The sequence below is a fragment of the Molothrus aeneus genome, chromosome 2 (genome assembly GCF_037042795.1).
Source record: "Molothrus aeneus isolate 106 chromosome 2, BPBGC_Maene_1.0, whole genome shotgun sequence".
Lineage (NCBI taxonomy): Eukaryota > Metazoa > Chordata > Aves > Passeriformes > Icteridae > Molothrus > Molothrus aeneus.
The window spans coordinates 33,908,752-33,925,746 of NC_089647.1; the positions used below are offsets into that span (position 1 = coordinate 33,908,752).

Here is a 16,995-nt window from a genome sequence, read left to right on the forward strand (position 1 = left end):
TTTCTAATCAGATGAAGCTTGGTTAAATTTCTTACAGACAGGAAGCATAGTAAGTGATTTAGAGATCTGAATTTAAATTCTTATGAGGTAGGTATTGCAGAATTACAGTGAAGCCACAAGAGTTCTTCTATTGTGATATTTTACCACCTTTACAATGTGGTGTGACCTGCTTTTTGGCCAATCCCTCTAATATTTATTATCTTTCAGAATGCTACTCCTTTCATTGTTGTCCCTGCCCATTGCAGGGGAGTTGGACTTGGTGACCTTTAAAGGTGACCATTTCCAACCCAGACGGTTCTGTGATTCAATTCACTCAATTTAATCAAATTAGCTGGTGTCCTTCTGTGTGACCCTAGGCAGGGTGCTTCATTTTCCTAAGCCTCAGTCTCCCAGCTGGACAGTGAGGATCACCGGCTCTCTCCAAATTCATGCCTGTGCTGTGAATATGGCGATGTTGACTGGTTGAGAGCTGTGTATTCTCACCTTTGGGAATGTACCTACAAAAATACCTAAAATAGACTGCAAATCCACTAATGAGACCCAGCAAGGCTTTGCCTTTACAGGTATTGCCTTGGAGACACACACTGAGTGTGTGTACATCATCCCAGAGTCAGCCTACAAGGCTTGGACAAATCCCATACCCTCTGCCCCTCCTTCTGCCTGACTGTCGGGATGTGAGAGGGAGAGATCCAACCCTACAGCCCTCCGGGAGCACTGGGAAGGACGGTGCTGCAGCCTTGGCCCCATAGACGAGTGAAATTTGAATTTATTTTTCCCAAATGCCACCAGGTGGCGGCCCAGGATCAGTAATGGCAGCGGTCTGCCTTTGGCTGAAACTATTAAGGAGTATAATTCATTATACTCCTTAGAGTCACCACCCAACTAATTTTTTTTTTTTCTCTTTTCTGAATGTCTTTAAAATGAAGTAACACACACATCGCCAATGTAAGTTCATCACTGTACTAGAAAATATCCTCCCCTGTAGTATTTTCCTCAAACTAAGTATATGGTAACTATTATCATGTAGCTTTTTGAATTCTAATACACATTAATGCTTGATTTACTACATGTGCGCACTCAGATTAATTTTCATCTCAGATAGTTACATGCCAAAGGAAACAGTTCAGAATATCCATGGAAAAATCATTTCCATTGTAGAGCAGCAGAAATGAGGTGCCAGTGTGTTAAATTATTTGTTTAAAATCATTTTAGAAGTCTGGGCCAGGTTTAGAGGCTGCTTGAACTCAGTTCTGACCCCAAGTTCTCCATCTGTTAGGAGAATGCAGTCTTCAATAAAAATAAAATGTAATGTTCCTTGATGCTATTCGTGCAGTTTTAAATTCCACTCCCTGAGCTAAGGGATATTTTTCCTATTAAAACAGCAACAGGAAACCAGTGCTGGTTAGTCAAAACCACCTGCATTAGAAAAAAAATTTTTTTCCATGAGCCACATGCATAAAATGGCCACCCATTGTGCATACACCCTGATAGAAAGTCCTATAATTTTTGGAAGTATGTACATAGTGAATACATTGCAATTTTTAGGGGAAAGTCCTGGGGAGGCAGGAGAAGCAATACAGTCCTTTTCAAAGAAAAATTGCCACATCGTTGGTTTTTTTTTGGATTACAATCTCAAATTAAAATCTTGATAAAACATAAGTCTTTCTTTTAGGTGTTCTAGCCTGAATGCTTCAAAGCATTTTCAGTGCCAAGTGGGCAGCTCTTTCAATAGGTACAGGACCTAAACCAGAGAGAATTAGTTTACACATGCAAGTTCAGCAGCAAAATTCAGATTTACAGTTTCACAGAAATAGTGCATATTGCTCCTTGAGTTCCTATGATGACATTTATTTTCAAACAGTTTCATCATTTTCTGTAAGGCTGCATCAAGTTGTGTACAAATGGGAGAATTACTGTGAATTAATAGGCATAAGGAGTTAACAACAAGTATTTGCATTTGAATCTTAACTTCGGAAGTTACTGGATTTTATGGCTTTGTGCAAGGTTAAACCTCAGATTAAGATACAAATAGACATCTTCATGTTTGCTGGGTGTATGGTTGCCATTAATGTCAAAGGAAGTGAGAGGACATTCAGGTGGCCAACTGTGGGCTATATAGAGCAGGCTGAATTTCTTCCTAAGCTATAGTACCTGTATTGTCTTCTAAGCTTAAACACCACATGCATTCATATCTGTATTTAGGTGTCTTAAACTGCATCTCACATTTCATGTCACTTTGCCCCTTTGATATATATTTGCTTTTTCAGCTATCATGCTTCCTTAGTCACAAATAAAAGTAACATAAAATCCTGAACCATAAAGGCAGTATCAGCTTTATTTCATTCTCCTGTAGAAATGCTTTATGTTCACAATGGCTGGATGCAGCATGACTTGGAGCCTGAAAGTAGAATCAAGGGGAAAAGTAGACTGCTCCCAGGCAATGCATCCACAGGTTACTTTAAGGGAATAAAACTACTTTTCTGCAGGGTGATTGCTCAACAGCAGCAGGAAAGAGTAGAAAAAGAACAGGCTGCATTGCAAAGAGACAGTACTCTGGTAATACTTCCATTTCCCCTCTAGCCTGAATCAGGTGAATGAAGTTAACCAAAGCATTCTGTGTGATTTTCCTGCTGATCTGGTGTAGTATCAGGATGTACTCCTATATGGGGAAAGACGCTATTTTTTTCCCATGCTGCTTTCTGAGAATTAAACAACTACGGGTTGGGAAGGGGCTGGTGCAGATACTCTGGGGTTTTCTGTCACTGGTATGTGGCACTGTATAAACCTAGTTTGCAACACCAGTATTTGAGCATCTCACTTCAGTATTGTCTCTGGTGTTTTATACAAGGTTCTTCCTTGCAGAGGGATCTTATCTTAATCAGATTTCGTCTTGTGTCTGTGCATCATCCTGCTGTTGTTTTTTGGTGAAACATTTGCTATTCTTTATGAACAGTTTCAACATTTCTTTGTACTTGGTTCCTCCCACACAACTCCTACCCACCTTCTCACTCACACCTGTAGCCAAAAATACAATATGCATTTGAAAAAACAGAGCCTTCTTCAATTTCTACTCCAAAAATGTCCATATAGAGCAGGATAGAATGTAAGAACTCTGTGCTTGCTTACAGCAAATATTTATGGCCTATATTTGCTGCAGTTATATTTGACCTTCAGACTGACTTCCCTTCCTTTGGTACAGAGAAGCTTTCAGCTTTCTAATTTAAAATGGTTATTTTGTTCCTGGTAAAAGCAGAAAAACTGCTCAGGGCAAATAGTGCATTTTGTTACCTAGTTACAAAACTATGATAAATGGCAAATACCATTTGGTTTTCCTTCTGAGATTTTCTTTTTTCCAAAACACAGCTGTCCCAGAAAATGTTTGAAACATCTCCATAGAGCCTGGTATATTTTCTTCTTTGATCACCAGTTTGTCCCTTTTGTGTAATAGTGTCAGGACTGTAACAGATATTCCCTTTGCCCTGCAGGAATTGTTTGCAGAGGCACTGACCATATCCTTAGGATGCCTTCTTCCCCGTGGTGGTGTGAGTGCTGCATGACTGTCCTCAGGCATGGGACAGTCTATCAGTTTCTGTGGCCTTTAGCTGCAATTGTCTATAGACTTCTGTAATGTTTTTAACATTAATCCTACTTAGTCAGTATGTTAACTGTGTAAGCCTGCTTTGCAGTAATGTATAGAGCACTGCTTGGTGTACAATCAGAGCATTGATTTACATATTGTATATAATCAGAGCAGTGATTTAAATGGGTAAATCAGTGCACCTGACTGGACTCTTTTAAAGTAGAATGTGATTGAAAATCGAGCAAGAATGTGTTGCTAAATATATCCAAAGGATCAATACTTGATTGTAGGTGATATATGTGACAGATCTGTAAAAAGAAAACCTCTGGAAAGGAGCTGAGAGCACAGGCATTTTCATATGTTAATGGGATCACACCAACTAGAAGGACAAGTAGATTAAGCTCCTTAGAAATATTTAGTGGATTAATCTGAATTCAGGCTTTGCTCATGTTGGGAAGCACAGAGTATATAACCCTTCAGGCCCCCTCGGTAGCTAACAGAAAGGTGTAGCCATAACTTACTTTGCCCTAAAGCACACATTTTACCTGGTCAGATGACCTTTTTGCTGTAAAAATTTCTATTTCTTTTCACATATTATAGAGAATTTAGCATAACTTCCCTTTACTGAAATAAATCCTATACAAACTGACCAAACATTCATTAATCTGGTTTTGGTGGAGAATATAGAAAAATAAGTATAAGTCAGATAATTCTAGGTTTTATTCTCATTAATAAAGAAGAATAGCCAAAAAATGGGAGAATGACACAGATTAATCCACTAAATATTTCGAAGGAGAAAGACAACTCGCCCTTGAGTAATCATATAGTGTAGAGGCAATTTTTATTATTTTGTGCTGAAAGGGAATGAGGAAGTAACATGAACTTCAAAACTAGTTTGCTGTGAAACTCAAGTAATCAACATTGAAAAAGTGGAAGTTGAATTAGTCACTGTGGTAATAACAGCCCAAGTCTTATAAATTTATAAATGTTAGGTAAAATCTAGGGGGAAATTCAGAAGGGCAAAATGTAAAATGAGCTGTACTTTCAAAAATTAGAAAAGGCATCAAGAAAATGTATGCATGTTTGATAAAAATAGAAAATGAAGCAAGAAATTAATTTCCCAAAGAGTTGGAAAAAAGATTGTTTAAAAGTGAGAGTTCAAACCTTTAGTGATTTTTTTGTTGTTCTGTCTTTAAAAAGAGATGGATCCACAATTATCCAATTAGGGCAGTTATGAAGAAACAGAAAAGTCTTTGAAGCGGACTTCGGCTTAGGCAAAATCAAATTAGAGCTTAGATGAGTTAGATGTTGTAAACAGATGAAGTTGATTCTCATATACTTCAGGAACCATTCACTTCAGGCCATTCATAATTTTATTCATTAACTGAAGGAATATTTGGGAGTATATTTTGCCCAATTTCCAGGGAAAACTTCTGGGAGAAACAGTCAATCTATTTGCAGATACTTAGAAAACAGCAGAAGAAGGAGTACTAATCCTGATGAATTTTTCAAGAATAAATTGTGAAATATCGTTTTCCTCCTGAAAGAGCATTAGTCACAGAGAAGAAGTCATAAATGTCATTTTACTGCAAACTTGCAGCCCCTGTAATCTACCTATCAACATCTTCATAGAGTAGCATGTCATAAACGTAGAGAAAAGCAGAAAAAAGCAAAGATGTTGCCAGGGTGAGATCTAATGGAAATATCCAGGGCAAAACAGCTGTTTAATATAAGTTCAGATATTGCTGACAACTCTGGGAATTCTGGGATTTGGGGATGTGGGTTTATGTCTATATGGGATCATCTGGGTGCACAGTGCTCTGTCTTTTCCAGATAAACTCAGTTTCACCCCTCACAATGCATGCAGACATATGTTCAGTACTCACTGTCATCATGATGAGCCAAAAACATTTCACAAAACTGAGACACCCGTGCAGCTTCCCTGTACAAGAAGAGAGATTTAAAGGTACAGAAGGCAACTGGAACCTGGTGAAGAGAAGCTGGGTGCAAACACTGGAACAAAGTCTCTTTTTCCATGAGACTGTGAAGTTTAGAACTCATGGCAGAAAAACCCTAGCATCCCCCTTGATAGTAAAAATTCATTTTAATGTAGTATGAACCATGTCCATGTTAACACTTCCATCTGGAAATAGTGAATCTTGGGGAGGTGAGCTGGTAGCAAACTGTTTTTCAGTGTTGTGGGTAAATATATCTAATCTGATGGCTGGAAGTGGAACTTAGACATACCCAGCCTCAAAATATGAGGCATTTATTTTTTAATCAGAGCAAGTGGTTGTGTTGCCAGAGAAGCTCATAGACTTCCCACTTTGTGACTTCAAAATAAAATAGATTACTCAAAAATGCAACCTTAATAGAGATTCCAGGGAAAAAAAAATACCAGCAGCATATTCTGGATTGCTGCATATACTGCTGCATAATTTCATCTCATTAATCTAGGAATTTGTCTTCCAGCTGGATTTCTCTCTCCCCACCACAACTCTTCACCCACATCTTCCTGCAATCTGTAATGTACAGTGGAATTGTCTTGATGCAGTAACTGTTTCCTAACTTAACTCTCACATTTCAAGCACATGATCGGAAGCTAATAAATTATACCAACAATTCTCTTGAATAAGGTATATATTTTTTTTCCCCAAGGGTGTTAGCTATCAGACCTGTCAGTTCTGTGTCATATACAGCTAGTAAATTGGCCTAGACCAGAGGCTCTATATTTCTGTTGTGATTAAATCATCAGTTGCCTCTAAAATCTTCATTTCACTATTGCCTCAGTGAGAAAAAATGGTCTAATGCCAGACTGCTTGCTCTTCAGCTCCTTATAGTTTAAGGAGGAGTGCACATTCAGTTCAAACATTCTGACTTGGCAAATTTTGGTGTAACACTGTCAAGCAGAATTATATCACATCTGATACACTGAAGATTTGTAATAAGGTTTTCACCCCTCAGTGTTGCTGCACTGCCAGGCTAACAGTGCAAAAGTAAAAGCCAAGCTGCTACTGCTGGACACAATGGATAAAATCCCTGAGCTTTATTCATACAGAGCTTTGCCCCAGGCTGGACTTTTGCCTTGTGCTCAAACTAACTAGTCTTCAGGAATCATTCTGCTCAGTCAGTTTCAGAGTGATTAAAAGAATTATCATATGACACAAGCTGTAAAGTAATAGAAATTGGCCATCCATTAAATAGGGTATTGAAGGGATATCTGCAATAGTTTGTGCGAGGAGATTTTTGAGATCTTTTTGAAAAAACAAGTTAGATATACCCTGAATCTGAACAAGCAAGCCATCAGAATGGGAGCAAAAAGAAAATCACTCAGAGAATACAAGAGCTATTTCCTTTCCACTGGTTATAAAAAACATGGTTTATATGAGAGTATGGAGCTTTGTCTATTCAAAGTGTCTGTGTCATAATCTTCATTTGTAGAACCGCAAATAAATTATGAATGTTGTGATTCAGGTAGTTTTAATATGAAACATGAGCACTGAACGTTTACTTACCTCATTCCAGTAAGACAGTCTACCCTTCAGCCATTGACAGTCTACCCTTCAGCCACATTGCCTCGTGGTCACTGGGTTGAGTTCAGTATGGATTTGCCATGGCACAAGCCAATGGCCATCTCACCTCTCACAGCCTCAGAGCCATTCTCTGGATGTGGAAATGTGAAAACACCTATCAAGCAAGGATTTCAATTTTTGAATTAATCTCTAACTCAGTGCTCAGGGTCGCTTCTGTCTCTAGGCAGACTCTAAAATTGTTTTGCCTTTTTATTTCAGTTCCCGAGTATCTATTTCTTGTTGGCTTCAGCTGAAATTAAGTTCTTATCATCTTTGCGGTATAAGGAACTTGTTAAAATGAGAACCTTTACCTCATTTCAGAAGCAAGAGAGTTTCAATCATTATTTCTGCTTATACTATCCTTTGAAATTCAAATGTGAAGCAAAACCCCTGTGACATTATGAGTAAAACTGAAAAACGCCAGCTTAGTTATATCCATTCACTTGTGCTTGCAAATGTGAGAGTTAATTTAGGAAACTGAATTGAGTTACTGAATAAGGAAAAATACTTCTTTAGATGTATATGGGCACCAAGGTATATGGAATAAATGCTACTAAAAGGGGCATGTCTAAATGACTAAGGATGAGAGCAGGAGACAAGAAAATACAAATGCTGAAAACAGAATTAGAGAGAAAGAGAGATATTTCAGAAAGGCAGGAAAGTGAATGGAAGTAACAGTTGTGTGTGAATAAAAGCTGTAGGAGGGAGGAGGGACAGTTTGATATTTTACCAATTCAGAGTAGAAAGAGAGCAGGAACTGCAAAGGAGAAGGAATGCTCGAAAAGATGACACTGTAGTGAGATCCATGAAATTAGGTGATGGTAGGAATATAAGGGGTTTTGAGCGACCACACAGAAGGAGAAAAAATTAAAAAGTAGCAACTAGATTTGAATTTAAGAGCTAATTATGAGCTCTCCATTTTAACAATAATGAATACTCTTACTAACAATTGTATTTGATGGATGTTTCATGTATAAAATGGATGAAAAATATTAGTTATATTTATTTTTAAATGAGCTGATAGACACTGGCTTGGTGTTATTAGCTAGTATAGTACTCCAACAGGTATTTTTCACAGGTAATACCAGTTGGCTCAATATGCAAAAAATACATCTTGACTTTACCATTTAGTAATATGACAAAATTCCATTGATCACCTTGCAGTTGCTGAATCACCTCCAGTTCAGTGGGTACTTGAACAAGCTGGTAGCTATTTAGTGATCTGAATAAAATAATTCTCATGTCCATTAAGGCTTCAGTAAGTCCATGCATCCTTTTCACAAGGTGTCATTTACTTCTTAAACTAGTTTTATTCTTTAAACTAGTTTTGAGGAATTCTGATGAATTGAGGGGAAATGGCTCTTAAGATGTCATTCAGTGAAATTATCTCAGTCTCAAAGTTTGCAAATCTGGCATCATTCATAAAAGCTACAATCACATGGGAAGCAGATCTTGTATTGAAATTTCTGTACATTTTGGATTAAAACATAAGCCTTTGCCTATGGTTCTAGGCTTAACAGGTGCTGTTTGGAATGATTCATGTGGTCTGGTGAGTCATAAATCTTGTTGGTTCCTACTGTAAAAGGCAGTGTGTACAAGACACCTCTTCAAGAATATAATTTTTTTTTCCTGCTCCAAATATGTTTTGATATCCCTTTCTTTTGGCTTAGCTGCCTCATTAAAGTTCCTGGCGGAAAAAGGCATGATACAACTCATATCCCCACAGTGGTTCTTGTTTTCCAAAGAGAGAAGAATTTGCCTCTAGAATGCCCAGCTCCTCAGAGCATAAAGACCAGCTTACCAGAGGCAGAAATTGTAATTCTAAGGTAGCCAGACAAGGAAAACTGAAAAGGTCACTGAAATTGCTGGCCCATAAAAACAGAGAAGGAGCATGCTGGGCATGGAGAGGAGCAGATGGGACATGATCCTGCGTTTTCAGCAGAGTTCAGGATGAGAAAACCACTGTGCTTCTCTGTGCTGCTCTAACTAAACAATAGAAAGTGTAGGCTCAGAACAGATCAGAATTGAGAAAGTGGGAGAAAAGCAATAAATCTAGCCTGAAAATACAACAAAAGCTGGAGAGTGAAGACTTCTCTCTCTCTCTTTCTTTTTCTTTCCTTCCTTCCTTCCTTCCTTCCTTCCTTCCTTCCTTCCTTCCTTCCTTCCTTCCTTCCTTCCTTCCTTCCTTCCTTCCTTCCTTCCTTCCTTCCTTCCTTCCTTCCTTCCTTCCTTCCTTCCTTCCTTCCTTCCTTCCTTCCTTCCTTCCTTCCTTCCTTCCTTCCTTCCTTCCTTCCTTCCTTCCTTTTTCTTTCTCTCTTTCCTCTCTCTCTTTTTCTCTCTCTTTTCCTTCCTTCCACCTCTTCCTTCCCTTCAGTAAGAACACAAAGGCTGTCCCATACCAACATTTCCCCTGCTAGGTGCCACCCCCCAGCCATGTCCCAGAGTGTCCATGGTGCTGAGCCCCTTTTACTTCCCCAGCTCTTCCAGCAGAGCCTTGGCCTCAGGCTGGATGTGCAGCTTCTTTGCCTTACAAAAAGCTGCTGAAAGGCTGTACTTTGGCAGCATGTCCTGGTTTCTTAGAATTGTGCTTTTTGGTGGATTGTATCGGTTGCCAAGAGTATTGGGGGCCATTGTGTAGAGTGCTTATTCCACCTGCTTGTGAGGAAGGTTTTCCTCAGACATGTTCACAGCAGATCATCCCTAATGGGTTTTTTCCAATGTTCCTTGTCTTACATTCCCAGTGACTAAACAGGACTGCTGGAGAGCATGGCCCAGCTTTTCTCTCATCTCTTGATGATGTGCTTGACAATACTTGATCATGTGCAGAATTAAAGGAGAAAATAGGGAGTTTTGTGTCTTCTCTTAATGCAAACAATGTGAATTCTGGCTGTAAACAGTTGTCATTATTCAGACTTCTGTTTGCTTTTTCAGGCACCAAAAGCTCTTATTTTATGATTTCAACAAATAGAAGAATTTAGACAGAATTTGAAAACTCTGCTCTATTGTTTGTTTTGTGGTAAAAGAAAAGCCTTTCCTTCACCTTTTAATTTAGTGTATAAAAGTGTGCACTATGTCAGTGACAACTTAAAGAAGTAAAGGAAAGAAACCCTTTATGTTTCCTCCTCAGGAAAATTATATGTTTTTCCTTTCTTTTCCAATCCAACGAGGTATTTGGTTCCAAGTATTCATTTAACTACAGTATGAACACAAAATAAGGTGGCCTAAAGAAAGAAATGGCAAAATAAACCAGATTATATTCTATTTGAATAACCTACATCAAAATCATGTTCAGTTTCTAGGAGCCAACCAAACTGCAACAAGTCTGTTCAGAATACAATCAAATTTCTATTAATATGGGCCACTCAAATATTTTAGAGGGAATATAACTCTTCCAATTTTAGAATAGCTCAGTCTATGCCAAAAGTAAATCTGATCTTTCATTTCAATTATGATTCAGTATTAAATTAAGAAGATCATGCTTTAGAGTCAACAAAAGCAAAGGCCCAGTAATTACTGTGAGTTATTGTTGCATCTTCTTCTCCATTTCAATTTAGTTTTGACTCTAGAGTTTTCAACTCTAATCTTCTATTGCAGCACTCCTCTTTGTTTGTAAGCTTTCGAACTGCTTTTTGCCAGCTCGAAACACAGAAGAGACAGACTTCAGTAGAAGCTGCAGGCTCTTCTTATTTCCATTATGTCAAATTCATTTTAGAGTTAGGCATCAGAAATTGTGCAGTCAAGTTCATTCTGGGCCAGGACATCAGGGCTGTGCAGTCAAGCTCAGAACAGCTACTTTGCTTATTGTATAATGCATTCTAAAGGAAGCAAGCCCATTTATTATAGAAGAAAAATAAATAATAAAAACACCTTTGATCCTTTGATATTTATTACACTTTCCTGTGCACATTTGCACCTTTTTCTGATTTTTAATTTTTTTTAATGATTGTTCTTCACATAAATTATGTAAAATTAATTAAAAGCAGTAGTTTCAATCAGATTTAACAATTTGCAATGAAATCATATCAGGGAAAAATGTTACTGCACACAATTTTTATGAGACATTAAATTAAGATTGCTTTGGAGGAAGAGACAACAGAGAGTGTTATTTATTTTATTCAGTCCAAATTCTTGTTCATTTTGGTCTGATGGTAAAAATTTGATTAAAATATGTAAACTAATGGTGCCTTTCATAAAGATTTAATGTTGCTACATGAATATGCTGGCCTTCAACTAGAAGGTTTGAGAGCTGATTATATTTGCTTTTAAATAGGGGGAAATGATACCCAGAAATCAAGTTAGCATCTACTCTTCTTTTTCTTTTACAAAGTCAGACTAGATAATAAGTAATTTCTAAATGTAATACCTATTATCCTACAGTGAGATTCTGTCACTGTTGGTGAATAAAATAACATGCAAACAGAACTCTCCTTCCCTATTTAGCAATGGTTATTTGATTTTTTTTTTTCTGCAGCTGTGTGTCTCCAAGAGGGAGATCACTGTTTTGGCAACCTAAATGTGGTCAGGGCATTTCTCTTTAAATATTGCTTAATCTGGTTTGCCTAGCTTGATTATGATCTTGATAAAAATTGCAGAAGATAGAATTTATGTGTTATTTTCTCTCTGACATTTCTTTTCCTTGCTCTTTTGATTTCAGCCACTCAGGCCTCTAAGTCTTCCTCAAGTGTCTATCACCAGCTATATCCTAACATAAAAGTGAAATTAATTTCAGGAAAATTCATTCACTGCAATGTGCTGTGTTTGCACCTTAGGCAATCATTTCTTCTAGACCAAAGAGACAAAGGGCAAAAAGTAGTCAGCTGCCATTTCATCTGAAATGTTCATTTCAGCTGGCTTCTTGTTTTTCTGGGGAGAAGTGAAAAATATTTGTATAACAACTTAAGTGAAATTCCTATCATATAGTTACAGTGTTTATGTGTTATTAGGATTGTCCTTATTAATTCACAGAAGCATAGAACTATTGTCTCTCAGAAGAGGAGAATAAGCATGTGATTTCCTTATTCTTTCATACATTCTCTACTTTTATCTATAGAGAGATTATTGGGATTTTTGAGTGATGTTTAAATCTTCTGTACTATTAACATGACTTCACAGACCACTGCAATGTTTTCCTATATTGCTTAAGAAAGTCTTGTGTCCTGTCATAGTCTTTGAGCTCAAGTCTGAACAAAATTAATTTTTTTTTTCCTTGGGACCTTCTCATGCTGACCAGGTGACATAATCCATATCCATCTCCCCAGCTCAGGAACTCAGGAATTCAGGAGTGTTCCTTTAAGCTTTTCTTCAGATCATCCTGTGCTTTTGTGGGACTCTCTCTCTATCAAGGACTTCAGTTAGGAAAGGGAAAAGCACGCAGATAAAAACAAAGCTCTCTCTTAAAGGGAAGGTTACTTGGCTTCAGAGTTGTCTTCTTCAGACACAGAATCAAGGCTGATGTTTCCTTTATGCCATGATACAGGCACTGTTCTTAAATTTAGGAATTCTGCTCACACTTCATAAAACTCGGTTTTGTGCTTAGTTATTGAGTAATTGTAGTGCTGGCACATCTGTGCTCAATGCAATGCAGCATCAAGTGTCATAACACCAGGACTCAGGAAAGGTAGGTAACAGCACCTCTTTTTCTACAGCAATACCCTAATTTGTGCTCCTTACAGGAAGCTGGTATTCTCAACAGGTGTTTCAAAGTCCTAGTTGAAATCATCTTCCTCTTTATGTATTTTCACTGTTGCAGATTAAAATATGGTAGATTTTTATGGCACTGAAAGTTCTGCTTCCCTCCTTTTGTTCTTTTAGAATGCACTTAATTATTGCTCTCTAAGGTCATATATTCCTAGACTGAATTTCAGTGAGTGTTTCCCAGAGGTTTCAGCGCACAACTTTAATGAAAGCTTTTGAACCTTTGGCTCATTTTTTTGAAATCTTCTACCAGCCATTATAACATCCCAGGGAGATGGGACAACTCCTGTATTAAATTATGAAGCTTATCATGTTGTATTTGCCCCATGCTCATAATTTCTGTGTACAGTCATCAGTTCTACAGCATCATGCAGTCTTCTGGATCAGAAGTTGTGGTATCTCCTGGGCTTTATATAAATGCTATCACAAATTAGTTTTTCTAATAGTAATAATCTAAATGTTGTTTACATACTGGTAAGGACTAAATTTTGTCATGCAACTAAGGAAGAAATTTTTTATGATACCAGTGGTGAGACACTGGCACAGATTACCCAGAGAGGTGGTGGGAGCTCCATCCCTAGAAACATTCGAGGTCAGGATGGACAGGACTCTGAGCCACACAGTCTAGTTGAAGATGTCCCTGTTCATTGCAGAGGTGCTTTAAAGTTCCCTTCCAACCAAAACTATTCTATGACTCTGTGATTCCATGGTAAATAATAATTGTGTTCTCAAAACAGCATAATCTCTAAAGTTTGATCAAAGACAGCAAGTTAAGATGGGCTAGTTTCTAAATGTTATTGAGCCAAATAACTATATTCATAACAGACTTAATAGCTGTTACTTAAAAAGTTCTATGGAATCAAATTTATGTTTGCAATCCTTAAAAAGTTGTTTAAATTTTAAAAACTTACCTTTTTAATATATGCTTAGCCATCCTGCAATAGTACTTGGTAAACATAAACACAAATATTTGCTCTAGCTGAGGATTTGGGTGTAGTGTTTCGGCATATTTGCTTCATATGGCATGATTCTCATTCCTCTCCCTGCCCTTTATTTCCTTTCTTTTTCTTTTCCTCAATAATCAGAATTGGATTTCTGTCCTGCTGAGGTTGTTACATATCAAAATTTTCCTGTTCTTCACTGAAATATTATCAAGTGGAAACCTGTAGAAGTTAGAGGAAAGGCAGATAAATACATAAGATAAACAAACACATAAATGCAAACATAATATGTAAATAAAAGAAATCTCACATACTTCAATACAGCCAGACAGTAATGCTCCCACTGGAAAGCAGGATTCAAGTTACTGGATCAGTTAATAAATCTGTATGTGAATTCTGTCTCTTCTTTAAGATGCTGCTGACAAAGTATGTATCACAAAAAGAAATCCAGAGAGTTGTGAAACTGCCCCTGACTTTTAGGGATGGATTTCGTACTTCATTCTACTCTGTTCCTCTTCTATTTCTTGTGCAGCCAAAAATGGTTGAGAAAAAGAAACCATATGGAAAGCTGTGTGGATGTTGGACAGCCAGAGTTGAGGAAGCTGTGACTGATAGCAACTCCATTGCTGCTGTGTGCAAGATACAGGACATTTCCAGGAAATAGTCAGAGGGATTGCATGAACAGAAAACAGTAGATGGGGTTTTTGCTCTAAAAGTTCTGCAGTCAGCAGCTTTTGGTAGACATGCTCTATGTATCTCTGGGTTTCCTGATGCTACTGACTGGGCCTGCAGAGGTTGACTGAAGGAGCAGCTTCTTTGTTTGCAGTATTCTTCAGTGACCTTGAAGCATCACTGAAGATTTATCTTTTGAACTACACATATTAAATGATATTGCTCGATGAAGAGATAACCAGAAATGTAAACTCAGTAGAGCAGGAAATATCCAAAAATAGTGGTCAGAGAATATGCATGAATAAGCACAGTCAAACTATGGGGTGAGTGGTACTGGTGTGTGTCCTCTTTGCTGGTCATAGGAAGTTTGCTCTCAGCCTTTTTGATTTTGTACTCTGCTTCTGCACCTGGGCATCCATCTGACCTTTACATCCATTGGATATTTAGAACCCCCCTTCTGTCTCCCTGTGTAATGTCAAGCTGCTCATAGCTGCTGTTGTCTCGGTTCCCTGCGCAGGTGAACGGCATTGATCTCCGCGGTGCTACCCACGAGCAGGCTGCGGCTGCGCTCAAAGGAGCGGGGCAGACGGTAACCATCATAGCACAATACCAGCCAGAGGGTAAGTGAAACAACCGCCTGCAAGGCACATGGCAAAAGAGGAGTGCTCTGGAGCCACTCATTTAACAGGGTGAGGCTGCTGTAGGTAGCAAGTTTCCCAGCTATCATTAGCAGTCATCTGGAATGAAGGTCAAAGTGGCAATTCTGTCCCAAGGAAATGGCTGTATTTTTGTCACAGAGCACTCTTTAAGTGTGCATATAATAACAACACAGTAATCAACACTTAGTTATTCATTTTATCCTCATTAATGATCGTTTTATGTTCTTTTCGAGTCTCTTCCTGGAAATAGGTAGTGCAAAAGATAGGTTAAGAGAGACAAGAAATGCCAGGAAGAGCTGACATTGCTTCCAACAGTCAGATTAGAATTAGACAAGGATAAATGCTTCCTGCAGGATGTGTAGAGCTCCTGTTATTACTTTTGGATGACAGCATCCTTGTACCTTCAGGGCAATTAGGCCTGGATAACAACTACTTATTAGAGAAAATGACAGCTTTCTAAATAAAAGCATCAGCAGGAAGTTCAGCAAAATACAAGACATTTAAGGTGGGATGCATCTCATTCAAATTTTGCTGTCAAATATGTAGCTTTCTAGAAGTTAAGCTAGTTTCAGTGGGCAGAAGTAGGCACTGATTGATTTGGGGTCCAGAATAAAAGGACAAGACTCCTTGTTGTCCATGATCAGTGCCCCAGATGACTATCTGAGGTTCACAAGGAATTTGAGAGAGGAATATTACCTTCTGATTGGAACTCAAGGTGGTTTTTCTCTTCGGTAGTTATTACATTAAAGTCTTTGCCAGATTAATTCAGCAAGTACAAGTGTCTGTGAAGATTTGCTGGCACTGTGTTATCATTTTTCAGGAAGCAGTTCTAGCTCAATTCACAAGATGATTCTGCCCGATTGTGTCCAGCCTAGGAGATATGCAAGTCTCATAGGTGAAACAACTGCTCTAATAACATGCTCAGTCAGTCAGTTTTTTTTAGGGAAGTGAATTAGTACTTCCAGAATTTATCCAATAGATACTTTCTTTAATTTCTTTGGATCCTGATGATAGCAATCAAGTAGAAAAAGAGCTTCTATTTTAATCAAATGTACAGTTGTGCTTCAGATCTGGAATCAAGCATCCATTTGTTACTTTATCTGTGCTTGAGTCACCAAACAGAATAGGTTGGGCCAAGAGGGCCAACTTAGAAATGGGCAGATGAGGGCAAATGAAATTGAAAGTGTCTATCTTCAGTTAAATAAATGGAACATATTAATATAAAAATGCATGAGTAATAATCAGCATTATTTCAAAGAAGTATTGAAAAGCAATTCCATTACAGCTAGAGCTCTGCACTGGGCTCTGAATGAAACCATGTTCCTATTAGTTCCAGCAATCTTGTTTGCTGTCTGGTGATTTTGCACTGCAGTTATCACCATGGTGTCTGGGTACTTGTAGCAATCAGTGGCGTGTCACAGTTGTTCCGTGCCATTGTTAATACACAAAAAATTACATTACTTGACAGCTTTTTCCTATTAGGATTGAACTTCTAGTTGACATATTTGTACCCTACATTTTTGCAGCTCAGTCCTGTATCAAATTTAGTTTTGGTGAACATACAATTCAAGTGATACTGATGAAATCCATCAGGTATTATTCTGGATATTTATTCCATGTATTCTATTTATTCTGTGTCATTGCTCCATTCACCAAAGCCCCTGTTGAGGGCAGACTAGTCCCAACTGCATCACTTCTTGTCAGTGAAGCAAAGCCAGTTTTCTGTTTCTGCCAAATAGCTAAAAACACATCACTGAGAGTAAAGCTTGTGAGGAACAGGGCCCCAAAGTTCGTTGTTTTATAGTAAATGATTAAATCTTTAAAGGTAGTTTAAAGAGGGTTGTTGCCTATAGTTGTCCAGCATGTGTTATGTTACA

At 38.0% G+C, this 16,995-nt stretch overlaps 1 protein-coding gene across 16 annotated transcripts in view; it reads left to right on the plus strand.

The window, feature by feature from the left end:
• Positions 1-16,995, plus strand: part of DLG2 (discs large MAGUK scaffold protein 2) — a 988,724-nt gene that overhangs the window by 776,646 nt on the left and 195,083 nt on the right. For all 16 annotated transcript variants that reach the window (XM_066572327.1, XM_066572326.1, XM_066572328.1 and 13 more), the window contains one exon: positions 14,977-15,079. In XM_066572327.1, coding sequence (XP_066428424.1) covers positions 14,977-15,079 — 103 coding nt within the window. The remainder of the gene's footprint in view (positions 1-14,976; positions 15,080-16,995) is intronic.